The sequence below is a fragment of the Chenopodium quinoa genome, unplaced genomic scaffold (genome assembly GCF_001683475.1).
Source record: "Chenopodium quinoa cultivar QQ74 unplaced genomic scaffold, ASM168347v1, whole genome shotgun sequence".
Taxonomy (NCBI): domain Eukaryota; kingdom Viridiplantae; phylum Streptophyta; class Magnoliopsida; order Caryophyllales; family Amaranthaceae; genus Chenopodium; species Chenopodium quinoa.
Window position 1 is genome coordinate 85,736 of NW_018744128.1, and position 23,089 is coordinate 108,824.

Consider the following 23,089-nt stretch of genomic DNA (forward strand, 5'->3'; position numbering starts at 1 on the left):
CAACCACAACAAAGTACACAACGAACATATTCACACTATAACAACCAACATATTCTACATAACAAAATTTTCGTAATTAAACAACAATGTAGGCTACTTTATCAAACTAAAACAACAATTTCATCAACATTATCAACAATTTCATCAACATTTTCAACAATTTTGTCAAACATTTCCACAATTTCATCATAAACTTTCTTACTAAACTAACATCAATTTAGGGCTTTTATACTAGACAATTATCAAATTACAACAAACCAACTTAGAATTATCAACGTAATTGTCAATTTACATCAAACTAACTTAGAATAATCAACAACATTATCAAATTAAAACAATGTAGCATATAATTATCAAACTAACCTAGGTTTTTAAATTTTAAAAACAAATAAGTGAGAAATACTAACAATGTGATTATAAAGAAGAGGAGAGGCGCGGCGGCGGCAGGCAGGCGGCGGCGGCGACGGCTGAGCTTTAAGGAAGATAGGCTATTGCGTGAGGAAGAGTGAGTTTGAGTTTTTAGTTTTGAGGAAGAGTGAGTGCGCGAAAAATATACCAGGCAAAACCGCTGACTGAGGCAGCGTGTTTCTAGTATTAATGAAACGCTGCCTCAGTCAGCGTTTTAAGTCCTATTACAGCCTGAGACAAAAACGCTGACTGAGGCAGCGTTTTTATGTATTTCCATTTTTTTAAAAAAAAAAAAATTGTATTTCACTAAATAAGAATTTTTTTTTAAAAAATAATAACTGAGGTAAAACGCTGACCGAGGCAGCGTTTTACCTCAGAAGCTCAATTCCGTAAATAATTTGGCCACGCGTCTATATTGGTAAATAGTTTGCTAATAGGGCTCAGTTTCGTAAAAAATCCCAGGGAATTTCAGAAGGTTGTTTCTGACAAAGTAGTTGCTTGCTTTAAAAAGTTATTTCTGACAATTTTCCTTTAAAAACTGACCCATAATCAAGTCCAAGAGTTCAACCCATTTATATTTAGACTATACAAAAAACTGAACTCGTTTGCTAAATCTAGTTCATATTAAATCTACGATAATCACTTCACAATAATCACAACTAAAAGTTTGGATTATCCATATTAATTTATATTTTCATGAAAAATCCGGTCACCTATTTTTGATAAGTCGTTCACAAATTCTTATATGTGGCTGGTCACACGGTGCAGGTTACTTTGTCAGTGTTATGGGGTTGCTTTGTCAGTGTTACAGGGGTTACTTCGTCAGTGTTAAAGGGGTTACTCGGTCAGTATTATAGGGGTTACTCAATCAATGTAATAGGGGTTACTTGTTAGTATTTTACAAGTGGCCACATAGTGTGGCTAACCGCACACAAGATGGGCCGTTTTTCTTTAAATCTCATGAGTGTAAAAACAAGCAAAAGAAAATTGGCGAAATTAAGGACAAATACCAAAAACCGATGCAAGTATTACCTACAATACAGACTTGTGCAAGAAAAGCTTACAAGGAATAATAAAATTCTCTCTTATCTTAAAACAAACTACTTGCACCTAACATTTGGGGTGAGTAGTCAAGTACTAACCACATGAGACAAAATTGTGCATCCCTTGATGGCAAATCAAGGATGGAAGCAAGTGAATGACCTTTCTGGGTGATTCAACAACTACACTCGAGGGGAAATTTCCCTGTTCTCCTAACGAGCTAAATGAAGCATCCTGCAACTGAACTGCATGGCATTCTACAGCCCACGAGAATCATGTAACTCTTGATGTTAATGATGACTGTTCTCTTTGTATACCTTCTCCCCTTGGACTTCCACTTATGATTTTCTCTCTTGTATGTCTTCTCCTCTTGGATTCCCACTTATGGTTTTCTCTTTTTGTTAGATTTGTTGCCACGCTCATCTTTACTCCTTTTCTTCTCATTCTTACTGTCGCTAACCTTGCTCTTCTTCTCTGGCTTACTTTTGTTGGATTTAATACTGACTAAGCCACTTGAGGATATCTTTCCACCAAGGGTTTTCTCAAAGTCAGCCTCTACGGCAAATTGTTGAAGCAACTCAGGATTCAACAAGCCTTCAGCCTTGGCCTTCATGTCACTCTGATACAGCAATCAGTCTTAGTGCAATTGTAAAAAATGGAAACATAGGAGTTTAAACAGGCACAGCCTTATTCAGATTACCTTCACTCTCTTTGACGCGTTGTCTAGATCCTCCTCTAAAGATATTTTGTGAGGTTCCATCACAATCTATAAAAGAAATATTTGGTAAGAATGAAGAGATCACATTTAGTTATTACAATTTTGATAGTGAACATTCAGTAAGTAGGGTTTCTGGCATCTCTTTATGACAATACGAGAGCTGATATTAAACTTTAATCAAACATAAAAATATACCATATACAACCATGACCACTGAAGGACTATGTATGTGAGAATGCATAGGAAATTCATCTTATTTCCACATTCAAGGTCAGAATTCTTGGAATTTTCTTGACTTACTTCTTTTAGACGGGGAAGGGATGATTCAACGTCTTTGGTAGCAATACCATACAAGTATTTGTGGAACTTTTTCATCCCTTTTATGAACAATGACAATATTTGCTGCCTTTCAAGTTTCATCTGACCCTGAAAAACGGCAAAGGAGATACATTAGCAAAGATACATCTCACATACTAATAATTGCACATCTAGGATCTGTCTATGCAACACAAGCTTTTTAAAAAAAATACTCCTTATCCATTTATCCAAGTTCATCATTTACCTTAATACTTGTAAGAGAATAAAATTTGACCACAATCAATAGTTTTGCTCTAAATGGAGACATCAACATGAAAACCTTTCCAGATGCACAGGTAATACAAAAATTTGTAAAGATTTATTTATCAACAGCAAAGACAAGAGATGGAACCTCAATGTATGATACGTCTTGATTCTGCAAGCCAATACAGAGCAGAACTGATGCCTGGGCATATGACAATGTAACAGGGACCCTCTCTTGAAAGTATAAATGTGAAAGGACAGGAACAAGGTCTAGGATCTGTAGAAAGCAATAGCAAATAAGAAATCCAGATGAAAGCCCATTTCTGTGCATTGTGATCATCAAACATCTGATGCATCAGCAGATTTTATAGAAATCAGTCCATAGATGCTTTAAAAGGTAGTACAAGATATTTTGAATGACTGACAAAAATAATATATGAAGAAAAAAAATCCGAAAAAAGGGAATCCTACGATTCCTACCATATGATACACTACCAACAAGTGTTTTCTGATCATTAACCTCTCAAGTTAAACTTCCATTAGTTTGACATATAACTCTTTTTCTTTCCCTGAAATTAGTTGGCAGATATAATTCTACAATTATAATTATGATTTGGTCAAAAGAGTCATCCTTCGATTTCTCAGATGAACATCCATGCATAGCACATTAGTGAATATATAGCTCTTTTGAAAATGCAAATACTAACTTCAAAGGTCTCTCAAAATAATAGCATCTCCATGTTCTATTTTTATTATTTCTGAAGATTGATCCTTGGCCTATAGAAGCTTCTAGAACATGAATATCAGCCATTGCGCTTACTCCTTAGTGGTCTACAAATTGAAATCTATGTTAAAACTTTTCATCAAAGTATTTCCCATTGTAAGCTTCCCCTCCAACCGTCTTTCCTTACAGTATTGTTTATATTGTGTGTCGAACAAGACATTTGGACAGCTTTTAGACAAGTTCCTCTGTCATCCCCTTAGTGTGGTCCCAACATCGCAATATGCTTCCTAAGAAAAAACACTAATTCCCTTTCTTTTTTTTTCCCTACTCCTTAGTTCGTGTCCCTTGCACAGCCTATATACACAGAAAGCCTCAAACAACATAATTATCAACTCTTCACTGAGAACAAAATAATGAAATATGCATGGGACCCCCCCCCCTCTTCTTTTTCACCCCACCCACCTACACCCTGAAGATTCACATTACAAGATTATTGGGGGGGGGGGGAGGTGGGGTTGAAGCTGCAAGGAAAAAAATACTAGGCCCAAATGGTTTAGATGGAGAGGAATGAAAAAAAATGGTTTTGCTGGAGAGAAATAATAAGGTTGTTGAGAAGGTTAGGAATCATGACAGAAAAATGGTGGTTGTGATGGAGACAAAAAAAGGTGTGCGAAACAGAGCTCTACTTCACATGGGATAGGGAGCTTTTATTTTTCATTTAAGTATGAAGAATATCAAAATGAGACAGACCAGAATGGTTACGAAATTGGAAGGGGGTAATAAGGAGCTTTTCTACTTTATTACAGGAAGGAGGGACCATAAATAAGCAAGCATGCTAGATGGTTCTTTGAAAAGTAAATCTGCAAAATACTACCAGACGGTAATCAGCAAGATTGTCTACGTAAGCTTGCAATCTCTTCATGTCATGCGGTGATATATACTCCTCTATAGTCTTCAAAAACCCATCCATGTTCAACCCTGATGATTCTGACTCTGCAAAGTTGATTTTTGGGTCCAATACACTGTAAAAGAAGAGCAAATCAGAAACTTGATTCTTCAATGAATTAACATGCAGACGCAGTCAATAGAATTACTAACCTCATGGCAAGCTTGTACTCCATGGAGCGAAATTCATTGGAGCAGAGTAATCTACTAAACCTTTGCTTGAAATCTAAGGATGAAAGAACAATCAATAACAATACCCGCACATGAAAGAAGCATTCATCTCATGTGGAGACTGACTCACCTCGATAAAACGGAGCCAAGAATCCCAATTGATCAGATGCATCAACTTCAATATCATCATTATGTAATGGCTTTAAGACCATGCAAGTATGTTCTCCAGTCACAGCATTCTGATTTAGCACACAAATGACATCCACACACACAAACACAAACTTCCATTAGCACAAGCGAGAATATAATATGAACTTTAAGAAGAATAAAGGCAGTTGTTAAATCTTCTTGGTTTTTCTCAATTATGTTCGACTCATATTAGGCAAGATGACAAATCAAATACTACCTCCATTCTCTTTCATTCTACTCACTTTCCATTCTTATTTGTTATTTTTGTTTTACTCAATATACTTTATTCTACTTTAGGCATACCCCCTTTACCATTTTACACCTCTTATCCTACACCTTTCCACACATTCTTACTTTCTTCATCTTTTATTACACAGTTACACCCATTCATCGTTTTACCGTCTTAATATATCTCCTTATTCAAATTTTTCTTAAATTATGTATCTACAATAACCGAGTAAAACATAAAGGAGCAGAGAGAAAATATTTTAATCCAATATATAGGTGGAATGCGAATCCAGATATAACAAAACTTCCTACGAGTTAAAATAAAATCGATTTCATTCATCCATTACATATATGAGATTTAGCCTATGTACAACTTTAAACTTTTCAAGGTTATGAACAAGAATATAGATTAAAAGCTTTACTCAATAGTTTCTATGATCAGAAGAAACTGAATTTTAAGCCTAAGACTTTTGGTTACTTTGAAACACTTTCTTCAAATTTTATTTGTTTTTTTCTCCTCTCTTTGGTTTGTGGTGTTAATATTTTACAAATCCTCCTTGAATTTAAAACCTAGGATGTAAGGTCATATCTAGTCCAAATTCTCAAGGTACTACACCTAGAGTAACTTTGGAAGTGAAAATCTTATACAAAGGGATGCCAAATTTTCCAAAAGATCATGTTGCAAAGTGCTTACTTGCAACCAAAATGAAAACTCATGTTGCAACTTAACAGCAATTTGCTAATAAAGCCCGTCCATAACTCCATATACAAGTCAGACTAATTATATAACCAAAACTCATAATGACAATTCAAAAGCCTCCCACACAAATGCAAAAGGTAGGAAAGTAAGAGCACTAACCGGAATCTGGCCAATATAAAATGGAACAAATTTGTGTTTCCTCCAAAATCGGAAGAGGTCAAGTGTAAGGCCAAAGGATACACCAATGTAATGCAGTTTCTCAGGACGTCTTTCACGAAGATGCATAAGTAGAGGAGGAAGGTTTGTTCTGGGCTTAATATTTTCTTCTAGCAAAGACACCTGCATAACAATATGAGAGAAATTTAGCCTAGTAGGTGTGCCTGGCATACCAACACAAAAACACTAATCTCGTAGGACAAGCCCATTAAAACATAGTGCAGTAAGTAATAAACAAAACACAACTAAGCAAATCAAATCATCACTGTCATCATACTAATGGAACAAGATAGATGACAAATAAGTAGTGTAAAAGTAGCTCATCACTTCAATATCATCTTTACCAAGTCTATTCAAACCCCAAGTGACACATGGTGTATTATTCAAGAAAAATTTCATATTTAAAATTTTCAATTAAAAAAAAAATTTAATGTGCAATAAAGTTGGTATATACAAGTCAAATGACATCAAACTTTTCTTTATGTTAACAGTTATAGCTTTGATGGACAAATTACATAATTTTCAGGTAATTGTATTGTCTCTTTGCTTTCCAAAGTATCTTCCTTTTCCATTCTGTCTGAGATAACTAGCTCGTAAATCTCCATATAAAACAAGCTTTCTTGTAAACCTCCCTATAAAAGAAGTTTTACTTAAATGGTAGTATAAGGGGTTGAAGCGCTATAGAAGAACGTGTGCTCATATAAATTCAAAGTTTCTACATAGCTTCTATATCTAACCGATATATAAATCTCCCTACTCTTTGTTTATGGTTTTGTTTTTTGTGCTACTCACTTTACTTTATTCCATTTTAGGCACACAATCATTACCATCATACTCCTCTTACCCAACAATATATACACCTTAACACAATCTCTCTTACTTTACCTTACACCCAACTTTTATACCCTCTCTCTTACTAAACGGAGCTAGTATACTTATGAGTTAAACTTCAGACCTTTCAGCTTCCCACATTACTAACACCAGGCCATGTAAAGAACTAGCCATGTTTCTATAGTTTATATTACAGGTTTTCTATAATCAGTCTGAAAGTAGAACTAGCCAAAGAACAAAAAAAAAAAAAAAAAAAAAGAACCACCCACTTCATACAACGGCACGAAAAATAAAGCATTTACTTATTTGAGTTTTACCTTTTCTGCTGCTTGAACAATACTAACAGGTGGCTCATTAATATCCTCAACATCATCATCTGCTTCAGATGTGGAAGTCAACTGTCCTTCAAAGTACCTGAAGGCCAGCAGCATTAAATATCAGCATGATATGGTGTGCAGTGTGGAAACGAAAATACTAGGATCCAGAAGAGAGTACTGGCTCCAAAGTATATCTCATCATTCTCAAGGAAGCCTTCAAAACGAAATAAAGCTACCAAGGAAGCAGAACAAATCATAGAAAATACGATATCAAATATTTGTCTCTCATTCACCAATTGTCAATCAGATATTAATATATTCCTTAAATACAAGCAATATATAGTCCTAAACTATGACAACTGCTTCATCTTCTACTTTTAAGAAAAAAACACAGCAGTTGTACAAGGGTTATCACAAGCAAACAAAATATTCAGGACAACGGAATAACAAGTGGAAGTATGAACAAGCAGCATCAAGTTATTCACCCGTTAATTTCTCTGAATAATAAATAATTGAGATTCAATGCTGGGAATCCAAGGATCTGATCAGACTTATAAATGAAATGTCTTAGTCTAGGTAATGCCTTTCAATTAAGAACTTTACACAATATGGACATGGATACACAGTTGCTATGCACAGTATTCGGTGATTGCAATTGTATATGCTCCTTTCACTTTATCTTATAGCCTTGAAAGTTGAAACATTCCAACGAGCATGGCTGCAGTATATACATATAAATCCTACAGCTTTAAATGTGGCCAACTATTAAGTTGTTTATACCTTGCCAAGAGCTCCACAGCAACTGAACCATACCCAAGCTGCAGAAAATCAGGAAAAATCCAACATTATAGTGACAAACTCAAGATTGTAGAATAACTCAAGAAATCAATAACAAGAGAAAGCATTCACCCGCATGGCACTAGGATGAGTGGCTATCCGCACAATGCGTGCACCTGAGAGACTAGGGAAAGCTGTCTCTCGAAATTGCTCACAAAACTTCCATGGTATTTGGTCTCCATGAGGAGAGCGGCCATCACTTAAGCTCCTCAGAGCAGATTTTAGAGAGATTTGTCCTTCTAGACAGACCTGCAGAACAAATTTAAAATTCAAATAAGCAAACTACATCACAATGCATTTGACAATACTAAAGATAGAACTGACAAATCCATCAGCACTAAAAACAATACATCTTACTGAAATGCTCTAGTAATGCTAAACAACAAAATTTTGCCACACCAATTTCCCAACTAATAACAAAGAATGCATGGTATCGAAGATTATATGTGTTGCCAGTATTGTTGACGCTTATCAAAGATTATATATCTAGCTTCCCATGTGTTGTTGACGCTTGTCGAAGATTATATGTGTTGCCAGTATTCCCTTAGCCCCACAATATAGTGTTCAATTCATTTTCATGGTCAAATTTTAAAAAGTTTGACCAAAAATTCTCATTAATATATACAAAAAACAGTCATGTGATACATTGTTAGATTCGTCTCAATGTGTAGTTTCATTGTATCAGCTTCATATAATTTTAGTTATTGTGAAAGTAAAGATATTGGTGATCAAAGGTACATCTTGAAGAAGGTACTAATGAAAATAGGCACAATATTATGGGATGGAGATGGTAGAAGAATTATAACAGGAGAGAAACTTGCCTTAAATAAAAAGAAATACAAGTGCACACAGATGTGCCCTACAAGCAAACAAGGAAACAACAATCCCAAAACACAAATTTGAAAAGGAATATTCAAAGCAACTTAAAATGACATAATTGGTCAAACCTGAATTACACACAAAATATCAGGAAGATGATTCTTTGACTCGTCAACAGGGCCTACATAAACAATGTTACCATGATTTTGAAACAATATCAGTTAGTGAAGTTGAAACCATTTATTCAATGATTGCTTATAAGGCTTGTTGAAATCAAACACAAGCATACCGAGCAGCACAAAAAGGTGATGTGCAGGAGCATCGGCCATAAGTTGAAGGTCATTTGGGGAATTTTTGTAGTGAGATGCAACATATAGAGCCATCATTCTCTGCAGGTTCAGATATATATAAGTATCCTAGAAGGCAAATAAAGACCATGCAAGTTATAACCAAAGCAAAGTCCGACAGATACCTGTAGAAACAATTCACTGTCTTTGTGATAAGAAAACAGTGTGTCGCGATTAACATAATAAAGATCACATTCACTGGGAGGAGGCAACCTGGTTATGAACAAGAGAAAGAATTACTTCTGGCATGTAGTCCAGGAGGAAGAAGGGCAACCAGTAAATTAACCAAAGAATTAATGATGTCATATTGATGTTTAACATGTTTTCAACCTGTTGATATTGGGTATGTAATTTGCAACATCCAAACACAGCAACTCATTAAGCCAGGACTCAATAGGGTCACCAGAGGCATATCTAATAGATTCACTCAATTCTATCTTCTTGAAAATTCGGCCTGCAACAAAGAATAAGAAATTCAAAATCGTAATTATTATCAGGATACAAAATGTTATCTTTTTGAATGCCTATGTTCAGTAAAGTTCCATGCAGAATTATGAAAGTAAGTAAGAGTAGTAGACCATTTAGCAAATTAGCACACTTCTATTCCATAGGGAAATGGTCTCATAATTCACAACCAGTTCGGCTTTATGCCAATGGAATAATCAAGAAATTATTGCTGTCCCTCAATGCAGGCATTGCCTGGGGGAGGACATAGAAGAATATTTATTCAACAGGAATTTAATTAAGAGCTGCTACAAACTCAGAACCAACAAAGATAATAAGGAAAGTAGCACCAAGTGGACAAGAAAAAAAGGCCCAAGAATCTTATGCCCTTATAAGAATAAAGAAAATAAGGATACAGAATTAAAGATCATTTAAGCATTGCCAATAAGCATGAAAATGCCAAAGTTCAACAAAAGAAATGTCACAAGCAAGCACTATAAACTAAAATAAAAAAATTTGGTACAGACCTATTAAAGGTTCCGCACAGAACTCTCTCTCTCTCTCTCTCTCTCTCTCTCTCTCTCTCTCTCTGTGCGCGTGTGTGTGTGTGCGCGCGCGCATGTGTGTGTGTGTAAAAAGATTTGGTACAGACCTATTAAAGGTTCTGCACAGAACTAAGATTTATTCATGCTCTGTGTGTGTGTGTGGACCTATTAAAGGTTCCGCACAGAACTAAGATTTATTCATGCTCTTTTTTAAAGCTGTCTCTGTGTGTGTGTGTGCCCGCGCACGCGTGTGTGTGTGTAAAGGGAAACTTCAATGCTCTTTTTTTTGCCACTCAGCGCCCCCCCACCCAAACACACAAAATCAAAGAACCCATGACCAGGATCCAGCAAAACTTTGGGTTGACCCTACATCGCACAGGCATTTAGAATCCCTTAATTTTTGTGCTTCATGTTTATCAATCAGTTGTTCCAGATCTAGAACTTTTGCTCAAAACCAATGCTACCTGGAATGCCGTACTTATTGGAACAAGTACTGGAACACAATCCACAACCTAAAGTTCATTACACTAATTTGAATATCGAAAGTTCTAAACTGTGCTTCACAGGGTGAAAAGTGAGTGGGGTAATACTGATCTAAACCCTAGATCAAATTTATTTCAACTGACTGTAAAAGATGATTCGTGGTCTCCAGGTTTAACAAACCCTAGTTTTGCGATGCACAACCCATATCACACATCACTACATCAGTCCAAGCCCTTGATCCAGGTAAAATTGATATGCTCACTTTTTACTGAAGAAAGAATCAGAACACTATCCTGGACCAAAATTCTTCCATCAATAGATCCTTCTACCCATACATTGTTAGATACAAGTAGGTTCTCTATAATCATCATTTTAAATGCTTTGATTTTTTTATAACACCCTTCATAGTGAAATCTACATCAATTCTCAGCCATATCAGCAGAAGCCATACAGTAACAGTCTTGCGGACATGAGAAAATAAAGAGCTAAGAACAGCTGCTTTCCAAATTTACGAGGAAGAGAAACAACTAATAATTACAGTTGATCAGTCAACAAACCAACAAAAAAAAAAATCCATACCGGTAAGAGAACTATCCAAATTCTTAGACGTCTGACTCTGCTCCTCTAGTTGCTGCAGAAGCTTCAGTGATAATGATCGTCCAGTACCTTCATAACTGTATTAATACAACCAGGGGAGCAATGCAATAAGGGAAAATTGACGGTAGAAGAGAAAGTTTTTTTTAGTATGTTTTGCCTTTAAAACCCAGTTAAAGAGTTATAACAGATATTTTCACAAAATTAATGACAATCTCAGACAATCAAAATGAGGAAATATGGCAAGAAGGCACTAAAAAACCATCCATTCTAGTGAATTTAGTGCATTGTTACTTTTCATGATAGTGCCACTTAAACATTATTACTTATTGCGCCTTTACTATCCACAAAAATTAACAAATACTCCCTCCGGCCCTAACAGTTTGCCCTATTTTCCTTTTTAGGTCATCCATAAAAGATTGCTCCATACCATGTCCAAGGGGAACCACGAGTATACCCTCACAAAAATTACTTTAGGTCCCAACACTTTTCTATCTCATCAATTTCACTGAACCAGATGTAAAAGTAAAATATGGCAATGGGGCAAACAATAGGGGACGGAAGGAAGAACACAAAGTTTGGTAATACTGGTGGCATTTCTGTGTGATCTCTTCTCTTTTCTTTTCTTTTGTTTTCAATGCCATATTTTGCTGTTTATTTGTAATAAAAGAATGAACGGAAAATGTAAAACTTCAGTGATATTTTGGAAATGAGACAAAGAAGAGCAATATTCAGTCTAAAAAGGCCACAAAAAGAAATTTTAGAAGCACAATGACAAAGTAGAAATTATTCTTGAAAAGGCAAGAGAAAAAATAACAATTCACGTAGAAGCATTGGCTTTGTCTTCAAATATTTAAACAGAAAACAATATCATACCCATTAACAGTAGACGATATGAAGACAAGATAAGGCCCTAAAAGAGATTTCACAACAGGTAAAGGAACAGCTGCTGCTTCATCAATTACCAAAAGCTCAACTTGAGATAGCTTTTCATGTTCATGGGGTTGTATATACTGTTACCACAAATAAGGATCAGTTAGTGAACAAGCAATTTCACACAAAAAGGTTCACAATTACTCAAGCAACACATATTTGATGACATCGTTATATGACATTTTGAGCAGATGTGGATGCATGTAGAAAAAGTAGGATACCAAAGAGTGGAGAAGGTCATATCTCATTAACTCAATAACAAGAATTGCAAACCTCCCCATATAGCTATATATTATACATCTACGGTCTACACATATAAGGTCACCAAATGGCAGAATATTTAATCTTCCACATGAAATGAATTGCATATAAATGAATAGTTAGTCTGGTATTTCTTAATACAAGGAATAAGGAAAAATCATAAGTGCTAGGAAATTCAACTCACAAAAGAGAGAAAAACTAGAGTGTCCTTGTTAATGAATCACTCATAACACTCACAGTCTAACCCATACAGACAATCATGCAAGATCCTACTAGAACACTTTACAGGCACCAAATGCCCCCATCTTCTAAAATCTTACCTAGATGCCTTTAATCACTTAGCCTTCAGGAGTTCCCAGCGATACTAATTTACTGTGGCCATTCTGTTTCACTGGCAACATCAAGTACTGCATTTTCAGAACTAGCATTTTCATGTTTAGCTGAGACTCCATTAAGCTTCTGCCACAATAGCAAGAATAACTCAAAACTTCCCAGAGACCAAAGATTTGCAAAATGCACAAAGATATTCCCACTTAACATCCTAAGATGCCTTTAAAAGTTACAAAATTAACTTCTCTTAAATGAGGCTACACATCAAATATCTTAGTCATCCCACCTTACTTTCAGAAATACTTGGTCAAATTTTTAATATTACCAATAGTCCCGTAAAATTGGTCATGTCAAGTATTCGTAGAGATAAGGTACTATTAAAGGACTCATTGCTCCGTGAAGCGTTCTAATAGAGAGCAATTTATATACCTATATATTCTGGAAAAATAGGGCCAAAACAACACCAAGTCTAAGGTGCACACAACCACACAAACTATTGCGGGGGCAAACAGTAACGCAAACTTTAACCAAGGGTGCGCAAAATGACATAAACTGCAATGTTGAAGCATAAATGATTAGAAATTAATGTCACCCTTTGCCATCAATAGTGTAATTTATGTTATTGCATGCGCCCTTGGTCGAAGTTTGAGCTGCTGTTTGCACCCGCAATAATTCTTAGGCATAGTTGATGCTATTCCAGCACATTGTTTTTATCATTATCCTTACAAATGTAAATCATAAGATGAAGCGGGACACAAAAGAGAAATCAATTTATTAATTGGTAGGTGGCTACCAGTTAACCATTTAGCCACACTCTTCCACATCCCCCACCCTAAAAAAATTGTCTTATGTCTACTAGCAAAACCTCAAGAGTGGGGAAGGAGGCATCTTCCATGCCTTCCTTCATTTTTCCAACTAGACCCAGGGAGATTCTTGATTTTCGAAATCATATTTAGCAACAAGGTCCACTTTGCTTTATTCTAGATGATATTTCCCTCCATTTAATCATGCAAAGCACCTAAACTTTTCAAGTTTTAACTTAACCAGTTTACCATAAATTCTACGGAGTATATCATAATATTGATTTATAATTACAGAAACAACAAAATTTCAGTTCATTAATTCCCAATGGAACAACACTACAGATAGGAACAAACAGACAAACATTGTAAGAACATAGTTTGATTTTCCTCATCAGAAACAATCACAAAGAACTGCCTCAAGAAGCCATAATAAATTAAATAAATTTTTTAAGAAAAAAAGCTATTGTTAAAAGCATGTTTGATGAAGCAAAATATTACAGTCTTACATATCAAGTCAAATATTATGTCCTTACCTGGATTGTTTGCCTATGTTGTTTGTAGATATTAATCCGCACAATTGCTTTCTTGTAATCCGGATTAGAGCTTTTGACCACGTCATAGTCCATATGTTCCTGTAAAGGAAAGTCTTAGTTTCATGGTCATAAATTCTCAACAAGTGAACGGATCGATCTTAATTTATGAAGAACTCCGGACCTTGTACTCCAATGAATCAAACCCCTTGCAGATAAAATCAAACAAGGTCTTCAAATTTTCAGGACTTGGTGCTGTTACATAGATATTAGAATACCTGTAGATATACATTTTAACAATCAATACCTACAGAGGTTAACAGCAATTAAAGAAACACTTCTCAGATCATTCCTTCCGCCTTTGCTTGTTAGAAAAAGCAAAGGGAGGAGAAGAGGAGGGAGTTGCAAATACTACCCAGCAGCAACAGCTCCAGCAACTGCCAAACCAAGTGCTGCAGATTTACCACGACCACGAGCAGCAAGTAGGGCAATAGTACTACGGAGAGTCTTATCCAAGATGGCATCAAGAAATGTAATGACTGCTTTTCCCTATGCATACAATAATGTAAAATTAAGCACTTAAACTTCAAAACAGTCAATAGCCTCATAGGAAAAAAATATGAACAAAGAGGAAAAAACTTTATCTCTCATCTTATTTTCCAGTACCTGATCAAGGGTGCAACACTTTTTAATCAAAGGACCAACAGGAAAATCCTCATTGAGTTCCTCTTTCAAATTCTTTAAATCACGTTCAGCGTCTGAAAGTCCATCAGAGTCCTAAATCCCAAGCTCAAGTTAATAGAGAATGATTAATTGTAGGACAGGAAAAAAAATGGATGTTTGAGCCATACTAATTTTTTCCAATTTTATAAAACACACTTTGTAATTATCTTATGGATCTACGCTCGAGAAACTAGGTATTGTATACATAACTTTCTGGCTCTATCAGAACACTCTCAAATAGGAAAGACTACCTCTCTAACAGGAACAGGAGTGATTGACCTTATATGAGTTGAAATAGGTAATATATTCAACTCATCATCCATAACTACACATGATCTGCAGGAAGCAATTGATAATAAGAACCGTTCATTGAAGCGCCCTGTGGCATCAGAATGGGATTCTGTACGAAATCTCTCGTGAACATCCTGCACTTGTTTAAATAGATCAAAAATTAAAAAAATATGCATGAAAGGGAAGTAAATACACAGTTTTCATCCAGGGAAAGTGGGCTTAGAAGCAACTCATACCATAACCATGGTGCAAAGGCTTGTTAATGAAGACAGAGAGCGCAGGAGCAAAACAATCAGTCCTCCACCCTCCACAGTTTCTATAGTTCTTGCCAGAAGGTTTGGCGTCAATGCTTCAAAATCCTAAAAGCAGCCAACCAACAAATTATGAAAGCCACAAAGTACCAATTTAAGTAATCAATAAAATACAGTAAAAAGATGATCAGGTCAGCCAACAGAAAAATCCAACTACCTGTAGTATGCACATGCCAAAGGTATTACCAAGCACTCTTTCCGAATCTTTGTATAAACAGTATGTTATCCCTCCACTTTCGATAAAAAGAGAAAAAGGATCAACCTTCTCAGGATCTAAAAGTCCTCTCTGCATTAATTTCTTCACCTGCTTTGCACGTTTTTTCTTGTGGCTGCAGAAAGCACACCATATAGGTCATAATAATAAATGGTATGATAATAATACAGCCCAACTAATAGCATGTAACCAGTTGAATGCAAAAGAAGTAAATCTACATCCACAATGACATCATATCTACAACACTACTGAACAAAAATCACGAAAAAATCAACAGCAGGAACAACTAAATCGTCTAAATGAATACAACAATGAATAACGGAGAACCAGCTGAGACTAATTCATTAGTCCTCCCATCTTCTTGTATATAAGTAAAAATTTTCACAGTTAAAACCATCCTAGAGGCATCTAAGTGAGTGACCTAACCATATTAAACTACAAAACCCCGATTGTTCCGGGTTAGCAGTTAAACTCTTTGGGCACTTGCTTGACAATATAAAATCGAAGCAAATTCGGGAAAACTCTTATCCACTCCTATATTCCATAAAAACCCCAATTTGGGAAATTCCTCACACAAAAACCAACTAATTCTCATATGAAAAACAAAGCTAATTCAAGTTAAAAACAACCAATCTTCAAATTAAAAACAATTCAATTAATTAACAAGTAAAATAAAAAGCAATAAAACTGCAATAATGAGTGTTACCTGCTAAGTTCTAGCTTGTCTCTATAACACCAAAGCACAGTAGGCCTAGCCTTAACAACAGCTTTACTAAGCATATAATGAAGATTAACAATCTGTAGAAATTCAACAATAATTAAAATCTTCAACAATCAAATTAACGTACAAAAAACTCAAATTAATAGCAAAAAATTGATTGAAAATTAAAAAAAAGTAGAAAGAAAAAAGTACTTGGTCGCGAGATTTGTCACCGATGATGACGAACAAAGAACGGTGCCTGGTTTTGACGCCATTTTCGATTAGGGTTCGGATGCGTTCGTCGACCTTCTTCCTCATTTTTGGTGTTTCTGTGTATAAGGAAGAACCAGGGTTTTGGGTTTAAGAAACGGCCGCTAATTTTTAAGAGACTTTATTATGTTTTGTATACCTGTTTCGGTTTTGTCTTGTTTATCCTGTGAAAGCCAAGTCATGTTGGGGTCATATACTCGCATTAGGAATTCCCCTTGTGCGGAGGGATCCCTAATGTTTTCTCTTTTTCTTACTTTATTAAAAATAAAATTATTGGGGTAATATACTCATGATGGCAAGTTTTGAAAAGAGAATGGCAATTACTTATAGTTAAACCTAGTTTTTTTTTTTTTTTTTAAAAAAAATTAAAACTAATTGTACTTTAATATAATCTTTCGTGTTCTCACATGATAGTAAATGATAGTAAATAAATATAGGTTGATAAGGAGGGATACGTGTGATACAGTTATTAAATAATAGTATAAATATAGATATAAGTTGAAAAGTGAGTCTACACTCCTCTTGGAGAATAGCCGAAAGGTTAATGACCCCTTAGAGGGCTTAGACCATCCATCCAAAGGGCCCTTGAACACTCTAACAATGGAGAAAACAGGCACTATATATACCAGTAAATACTTCATTTTAAACATCTCTTGAATTTCTTACACAAGTGTACCCTCACTACTCTTATTGATTTTATAGTAGTCTTAGGGGATACGGTGCTCAATTGCGTTTTTATTTTGAAATAAAAGAAATGGAGTCGATTTTCACCAAGAGGCTAGTTCAAATTGATGTTCATGTCAAACAGTTATGGCCATATGAACACTTGAATCTTTTATACGGTTCATTAGTTTAATTATGTTTTTGTTTATCGTATTAATTTTGTTGGTTTGTGTAATCCTTGTGCCATTCTTTGAATTTACTTTTGTGGTCGTGATCTATGTTATTTCTTTTAATTGTTATGTTTGGGAGGTGGCTAAAGGATATGGTGGATCGTCTTGATCATGGAGGATGAAGGATTTGTTCTAGTCAAGGTTGGAAGTCGGTCTTTCTTACTATGGTGCTCAATTGCAGGTTACCTTTCCTCTGTTTCTCGTATATATTGGCTATGGTAATAACTACGCCCTCATATCCTCTACTTCCGGAAATAAATTGTCGGAAAGACATTTTGTCGTGTTATCATAATATTCGCCAAAATAGTCAAATAAGGCAAAAAAAAAAAAAAAATAGTGACAGAGAAATATATTGTAAAATTGCAGAAATATCCTCATTAAAATTTATCTTCCTACCTAATCATTAACGACTTTTTTTTTTGTTATTTATCACCTCTTTCCAATTCCTATTCCGAATACTTGCATCCCTGGTAACTCCCTCCATATTTTAATAAGTGGTTTAGGTCTTTAAGCATATAGTTTTAGGAGAAATAACAAAATACATTAATTTATTATTGTCATTAATAACCAGAGCAATTATTGGAAGAGACTTTCTCCAGAAAAACTTTTTTAATTATAATTTTATTTTATACACTAATATGTGATATTGGCGAAATTTAATCTCCAATAGTCCAATAGAGATAACAACACAAGTCATTTGAATTTCGATCAATTCGATCGTCTTCACATGATAGGTCTTATTCAGGTTAATCATATTTCTCAATTACCCTGTAACTTTTTACAATATCATAAATAATACAACTCACTTTTAATTCAGATCTAAAATAGTGTTCAAGTTCTATTAAAAAAAAAAATAGTGTTCAAGTTCAAGCCAAACATTTTGAATACCTGTGATAGAATCGGGTACGAGTCAATTTTGCCCTTCTTAAACTCAATTTCCAAACCCCAACGTGGTGGAATGACACAATTTGAAACCAGAAACCTTTACCAAATTGAGTAGCGTCATTTTTTCTGCTCCTCCACTCTTTCCATCGTTCCGACTCCATGGATATCGTCTTCCATTTCCCACAGTAGTTCCACCTTCTTCTGGTTCGAAAATGGCGTTTTTGTCAACAAATACTTTCTCTCTCCATTCATTCACCAACATCCCCTGCTCCAAATTATCGTCCTACAACGTCCGAATTTCTAAAAATAGCAATCCAAATTCTATAACATTCCCCAGAAATCAATCACTTACCTCTGCATGTATTCCTAAAAACAACTCCCAAACTTCAAACCCCACAAATTTAATCCCTCATTTACTCTCAACCCACAAAAAAATCCCCAAAATTTTGACTGAAAATGCTGTGAAATTGCTTGTTGGGTCCTTAATTTTGATGGGGTCTCTTAGTTTTAGTACACCAGTTAGGGCAGTTCAAGTTCAAAGTGGTGTAAATTTAGAGGAGGAGAGAGAAACCCAGAAAGAAACTGTTGAAGATGAAGAAATGTATGAGAAGTTATTGGAGCAAGAACCCAGAAATGTGGAAATCTTGAAGGTGGTTGTAAATTTGAAGATGAGAAAAGGGAAGACTAAAGAGGCTGTAAAATATGTTGAGAGGTTGATTGATATTGAACCTGAACAAGTTGAATGGAGGCTTTTGCAAGCTCTTTGTTGTGAAATGATGGGGCAATTGAGTACAGCTAAGAGATTGTTTAAAGAAATTCTCAAGGAAAGACCACTTTTGCTTAGAGCTTTGCATGTAAGTTTGCTAGGGTTTTATGATTAATTATCTTAATTTGATTATGTTTGCAATTTGCTTTAGTAGATGAATGTTAAATGCGTTGTAAAATTTGTTGGAATTTTATGGGATAATGGAGAATGTGATGTTGTGGTTGTAAATGTTGTTAGTTGTTGGTTTGGATGAAAGTTTGATTTTGCTAATGAGGTTGAACAATGTCAATTGTTGGTATGAATGCACGATAAATAATGTCGATTGTAGAATGCGCGATGTTTATTGATTGTTGGGAAGTTAGTATTGTAGATTGTGAATTATGAGAATGCATAGTATGATGCTGAGGTCGTGATTGTAATATATCTGTTGAACAAAGCTCTAAAACTTGCTGTTCGCGAACAAAGTACTTTATACTGCTGTGCTGTGTGTGTTATGGTAGGTTAGTAGTGTAGATTGTGGATTATGAGAGTGCATTTTTGGAGCTGAGACTGCATTTGTAGAATGATTATATTGCTGTGTTGTTTGTGTTTTGGTAGATTTGTAGTGTAGATTGCAGATTTTGATAGTGCATTGTATGGGGATGATGTTTAAGTGTCCCGAAGTCTAATTTTCGTTGTTAAGTCCCCAAAATTAAGATAGCCATAGTTTAAGGGGATGTTAAGTGCATTGTTTGGGGCACAGATTCTGGTGGCTTGAAGTTAATCTGTAATATTAAATGCTCCAATTAAGGGTGTTTCTGATTTATATTATCACGTAGGACATTTGCTTATCTTTTCTCTCCTATCTGTCAGGGTTTGGCAATGGTGATGCATAAGAACCATGAGGAGGCAGCAGTTTTTGATATGTTGAACGAAGCTCTTAAACTTGCTGTTTGTAAAAAAAGGGTTGCTGAAGAGAGAAATATCAAGATTTTGATTGCACAAATGCATCTAGTAAAGGTGATATTGAAATTATCGTTTGTTGTACTCCTTCACTATGTTTTATCGTATGACTTCATTACTTTTCTTCTTAGTGATCGTACTATCATCTATATTTTTGAAAATTTAATCAGCTATAATACAAGTGACAACTGAAATAGGAAAATGTTTGACAAGACTATCAGATTTATGTTGCCATTTTTAACACCTCTATCAATTACTGCTGTGGTTTATAGTTGTTTCCCTGTAATGTGTCAAATTTGATGTTATTTAAGGATGCCTTAAGAGTGTCTAGATTTCCATGTAAATTTCAAGTGCTATAATTTTTCAAGTTATGCAAAGAATATGTGTCTGTTGAATTAAGGCCTATATATATATATTACCACCGTGACCACCAACATCAACATCTTGATTACTTTCCCCTAAAAGTAGAGCGTAGGGAGTTTGAGTCAGCCAGGGCAGCCAGCAGCCTTTACTCTTACTAATCTGAATTGGGTAGAGAGATTGTGTTTCATTGGCCCACAAAAAATATTTTGGAAACCGACTTTCCCAATTATATACCAGAAAGGCAGAAATAATAAGAATGTTATAAATATCTCATGGGAAATCTGTTACAATCATATAGGGATTACTAAAGACACATATGGAGGGAACTAACCAAATTTTGAAATAGGTGAGCAGTGCGCCAGAGCATGGTAATGTTACAAAGTTGAGTGAATTGAGGTGGACCTTGTAACGTTTATGCAGAGATACCTAATTTCTTAGCGTAGCATAGATTTCTGGATACTTATTTGAAAGGATGTATGTGCCCAAAGTAGCATGAATTTCTGAATTATTAGTTAACAGGGTGCATGTACTTAAAATAATGGGCATGGGATACTTTTGATAATCTAGTATTGACCTCTTACATGGTCATATGTATTTGTGTTTATTGCAGGGGAATTTCGATGAAGCTTTGAAGAAGTACGGAGATCTAATTGCTGAAAATCCTCGAGACTTTCGACCTTACTTGTGCCAGGTTAGTTTTCACGATAACTACAAGCATATTGCACTCTTCAAGTCAGATGTCAATAATCTAGATTTCACCTTGTCTTCCGCCGTTGTTATCCTCCTATCATTTTCACAAGCTTTGAGTTTCTTCTTTGTAGATACTGCCAGAGTCCATGGCCTAGCTGGCTGCCTTTAATTCTTGTTTTGTTTTTCTTTTTAGTGACTATATTCTATGTAAAGAACTCATGCAAATAACCTTAGGCACCTATGATATTGTTCATCTATGCAAATGTCCTGACTTGCTCAATTTTTTTAAATATTGAAGCTCCTTGTGATTGGTAACCTAAATTGAGTGAAGGAAATCATGCTTTGGATGGATTTTTTTAAAGATGTTTTGGGAAGCAGCAAGTTAGGAGGGAAGGTTGAATTATAAGGACTACTTTTGAACAATTAATTTAGAAATTGGAATTATTTGACCCTCTATGGCCCCTAGTTGTTTTGTTGAGTGGTAAACTTGTTATAGTAGGTGATTTTCTTAAGATGCTCATTAAGTATAGAATCGTTAGAAAATAAATAATTAAATACTACTGGACTTTACGAGGATTGTGATTGGCTACATGTAAAGGATGGGCAGAACAAGGAATTAGAAACATGAAGTATGCTACTTTTAAATGAATTGGCTCACATGGTGTTACCATGAAATGTTAACATTGCTGACTTGAGGGGGTTGTTTATTGTACTTTCTGTCTTCTGTAATTCAGTGCATTGGCTTTTTGTCCTCCATGTTGTTCTAGTCTGTTAGAGTACCAACCTGAGATCTCTGCTAGCCTCGGATCTTTGGATCTTGCATCCTGTTATCTAGTTGGCTGCTCATTCAATTTAATCAAGTAATCATTCATATATCATATTTCAGGGAATAATTTACAGCTTACTGGACAAAAAGAAGGAAGCTGATGAACAGTTTGAGATTTACAGAAATCTTGTTCCAGAAGAATTCCCACAAAGAGGATTCCTTGAAGATGTTGTAATGGCAGCAAAAACAGAATCGAGAGAACAGCTAGAGAAGGAGTTTAAGTCTCAGTTTTCATATAAGAGATAACTAAGTTTTGAATCTGTGGTAAGATTCTTTAGCTGTGTTATTATATTCATGGCTATGTCATTGACCCTTGTAAGTTGGAATTTGCCCTCTTCATTAAAATCTGTAAATTGACTGTAAGTGAATTCAATGAGAGAGCTGCTGCTTGTGATAAAAATAAATGACTATTCATCATTAAGGCAGCCATGTCATCTGTGGAGATCCTAAGCTTTAGCAGGTAAAGGAAGCCATATAAAACTATGTTGCAGGCTGCATCTTTATTTGCATATCCACTAGACCGCTACCCTGCACCTAAACATGTTGATTTTGTTTCTTCGTTACATGAGCAGATGGAAAGGGTTTGTTAGCAGAAAGCTACTCCTTGTGTCCTTTAAAATAAACAATCAAGGGTAACATAGGAAAATTCAAAGTGTAGCAACTTAGCTAGAAAGTGGCCTGTGATTTGAGATGGCTTAAAAAGGTTGTGGGAATTTCGCCTTTCATATAGTTACTCAGTCTATAAAAAATATTTACTATCTAGGTCTCATAATTTATGAGACCTTTAGCCTGTAATAGATCATCGAGATAAAGAAAATGATGTCCATGACATTACAATCTAAATTACTTTATTATGAATTTGCTGATTTATTTTTCCATTGTTTTCTTGTACAGGTCCCTGGCTGAGTTGATGAACCCCTTTGCTAAGAAGATCCTGTCTTAGGCAATTATGGAGGCTGGAAGCTCTTTATTTTTCGAGAAATGACCTGAAAGTCACCAGGAACCACAAGCTAACCTCACTATCCCTTGCCTACAATGGCATTGTGTGTACATATAATTTTCACTTGGTAAACTGAAAGTGTTGTTTGATGTATTTAGAAGTGTTTGTTAAACATGAAGCTCCTTTTTCTGACTGATAATCTTGTAGACACTAGCCTGTGCATGGATTCTTGCTGCAAAATGTTAGAAAATTTTGTTTTATTATTCTTGAAAATGATATTTGGTGGTTGAAATTGTTTAT

At 35.2% G+C, this 23,089-nt stretch overlaps 2 protein-coding genes across 2 annotated transcripts; one reads left to right on the top strand and one right to left on the bottom strand.

Annotated features, from left to right (window-relative positions):
• Positions 1 to 1,395: 1,395 nt before the first annotated feature.
• On the bottom strand, positions 1,396 to 16,648 carry LOC110692661 (RNA cytidine acetyltransferase 1-like). The gene is made up of 26 exons (XM_021869691.1): positions 16,428 to 16,648; positions 16,221 to 16,312; positions 15,458 to 15,629; positions 15,226 to 15,348; positions 14,950 to 15,123; positions 14,642 to 14,752; positions 14,391 to 14,524; positions 14,160 to 14,253; positions 13,979 to 14,077; positions 11,995 to 12,131; positions 11,104 to 11,198; positions 9,383 to 9,506; positions 9,178 to 9,265; positions 8,995 to 9,094; positions 8,834 to 8,886; positions 7,959 to 8,135; positions 7,830 to 7,867; positions 7,050 to 7,146; positions 5,845 to 6,024; positions 4,699 to 4,807; positions 4,551 to 4,623; positions 4,327 to 4,474; positions 2,877 to 3,005; positions 2,468 to 2,593; positions 2,150 to 2,215; positions 1,396 to 2,068 (listed from the first exon to the last, which is right to left on the bottom strand). The coding sequence occupies exons 1-26, from the start codon at positions 16,530 to 16,532 to the stop codon at positions 1,832 to 1,834; spliced, it is 3,081 nt and encodes a 1,026-aa protein (XP_021725383.1). The 5' UTR covers positions 16,533 to 16,648; the 3' UTR covers positions 1,396 to 1,831.
• Positions 16,649 to 18,122: 1,474 nt separating this feature from the next.
• Positions 18,123 to 23,081, top strand: LOC110692663 (protein SLOW GREEN 1, chloroplastic-like). Its single transcript, XM_021869693.1, has 5 exons — positions 18,123 to 19,116; positions 19,881 to 20,027; positions 20,944 to 21,024; positions 21,910 to 22,113; positions 22,744 to 23,081. Exons 1-4 carry the CDS (start codon positions 18,475 to 18,477, stop codon positions 22,093 to 22,095), a joined length of 1,056 nt encoding a protein of 351 aa, XP_021725385.1. The 5' UTR covers positions 18,123 to 18,474; the 3' UTR covers positions 22,096 to 22,113; positions 22,744 to 23,081.
• Positions 23,082 to 23,089: the final 8 nt, after the last annotated feature.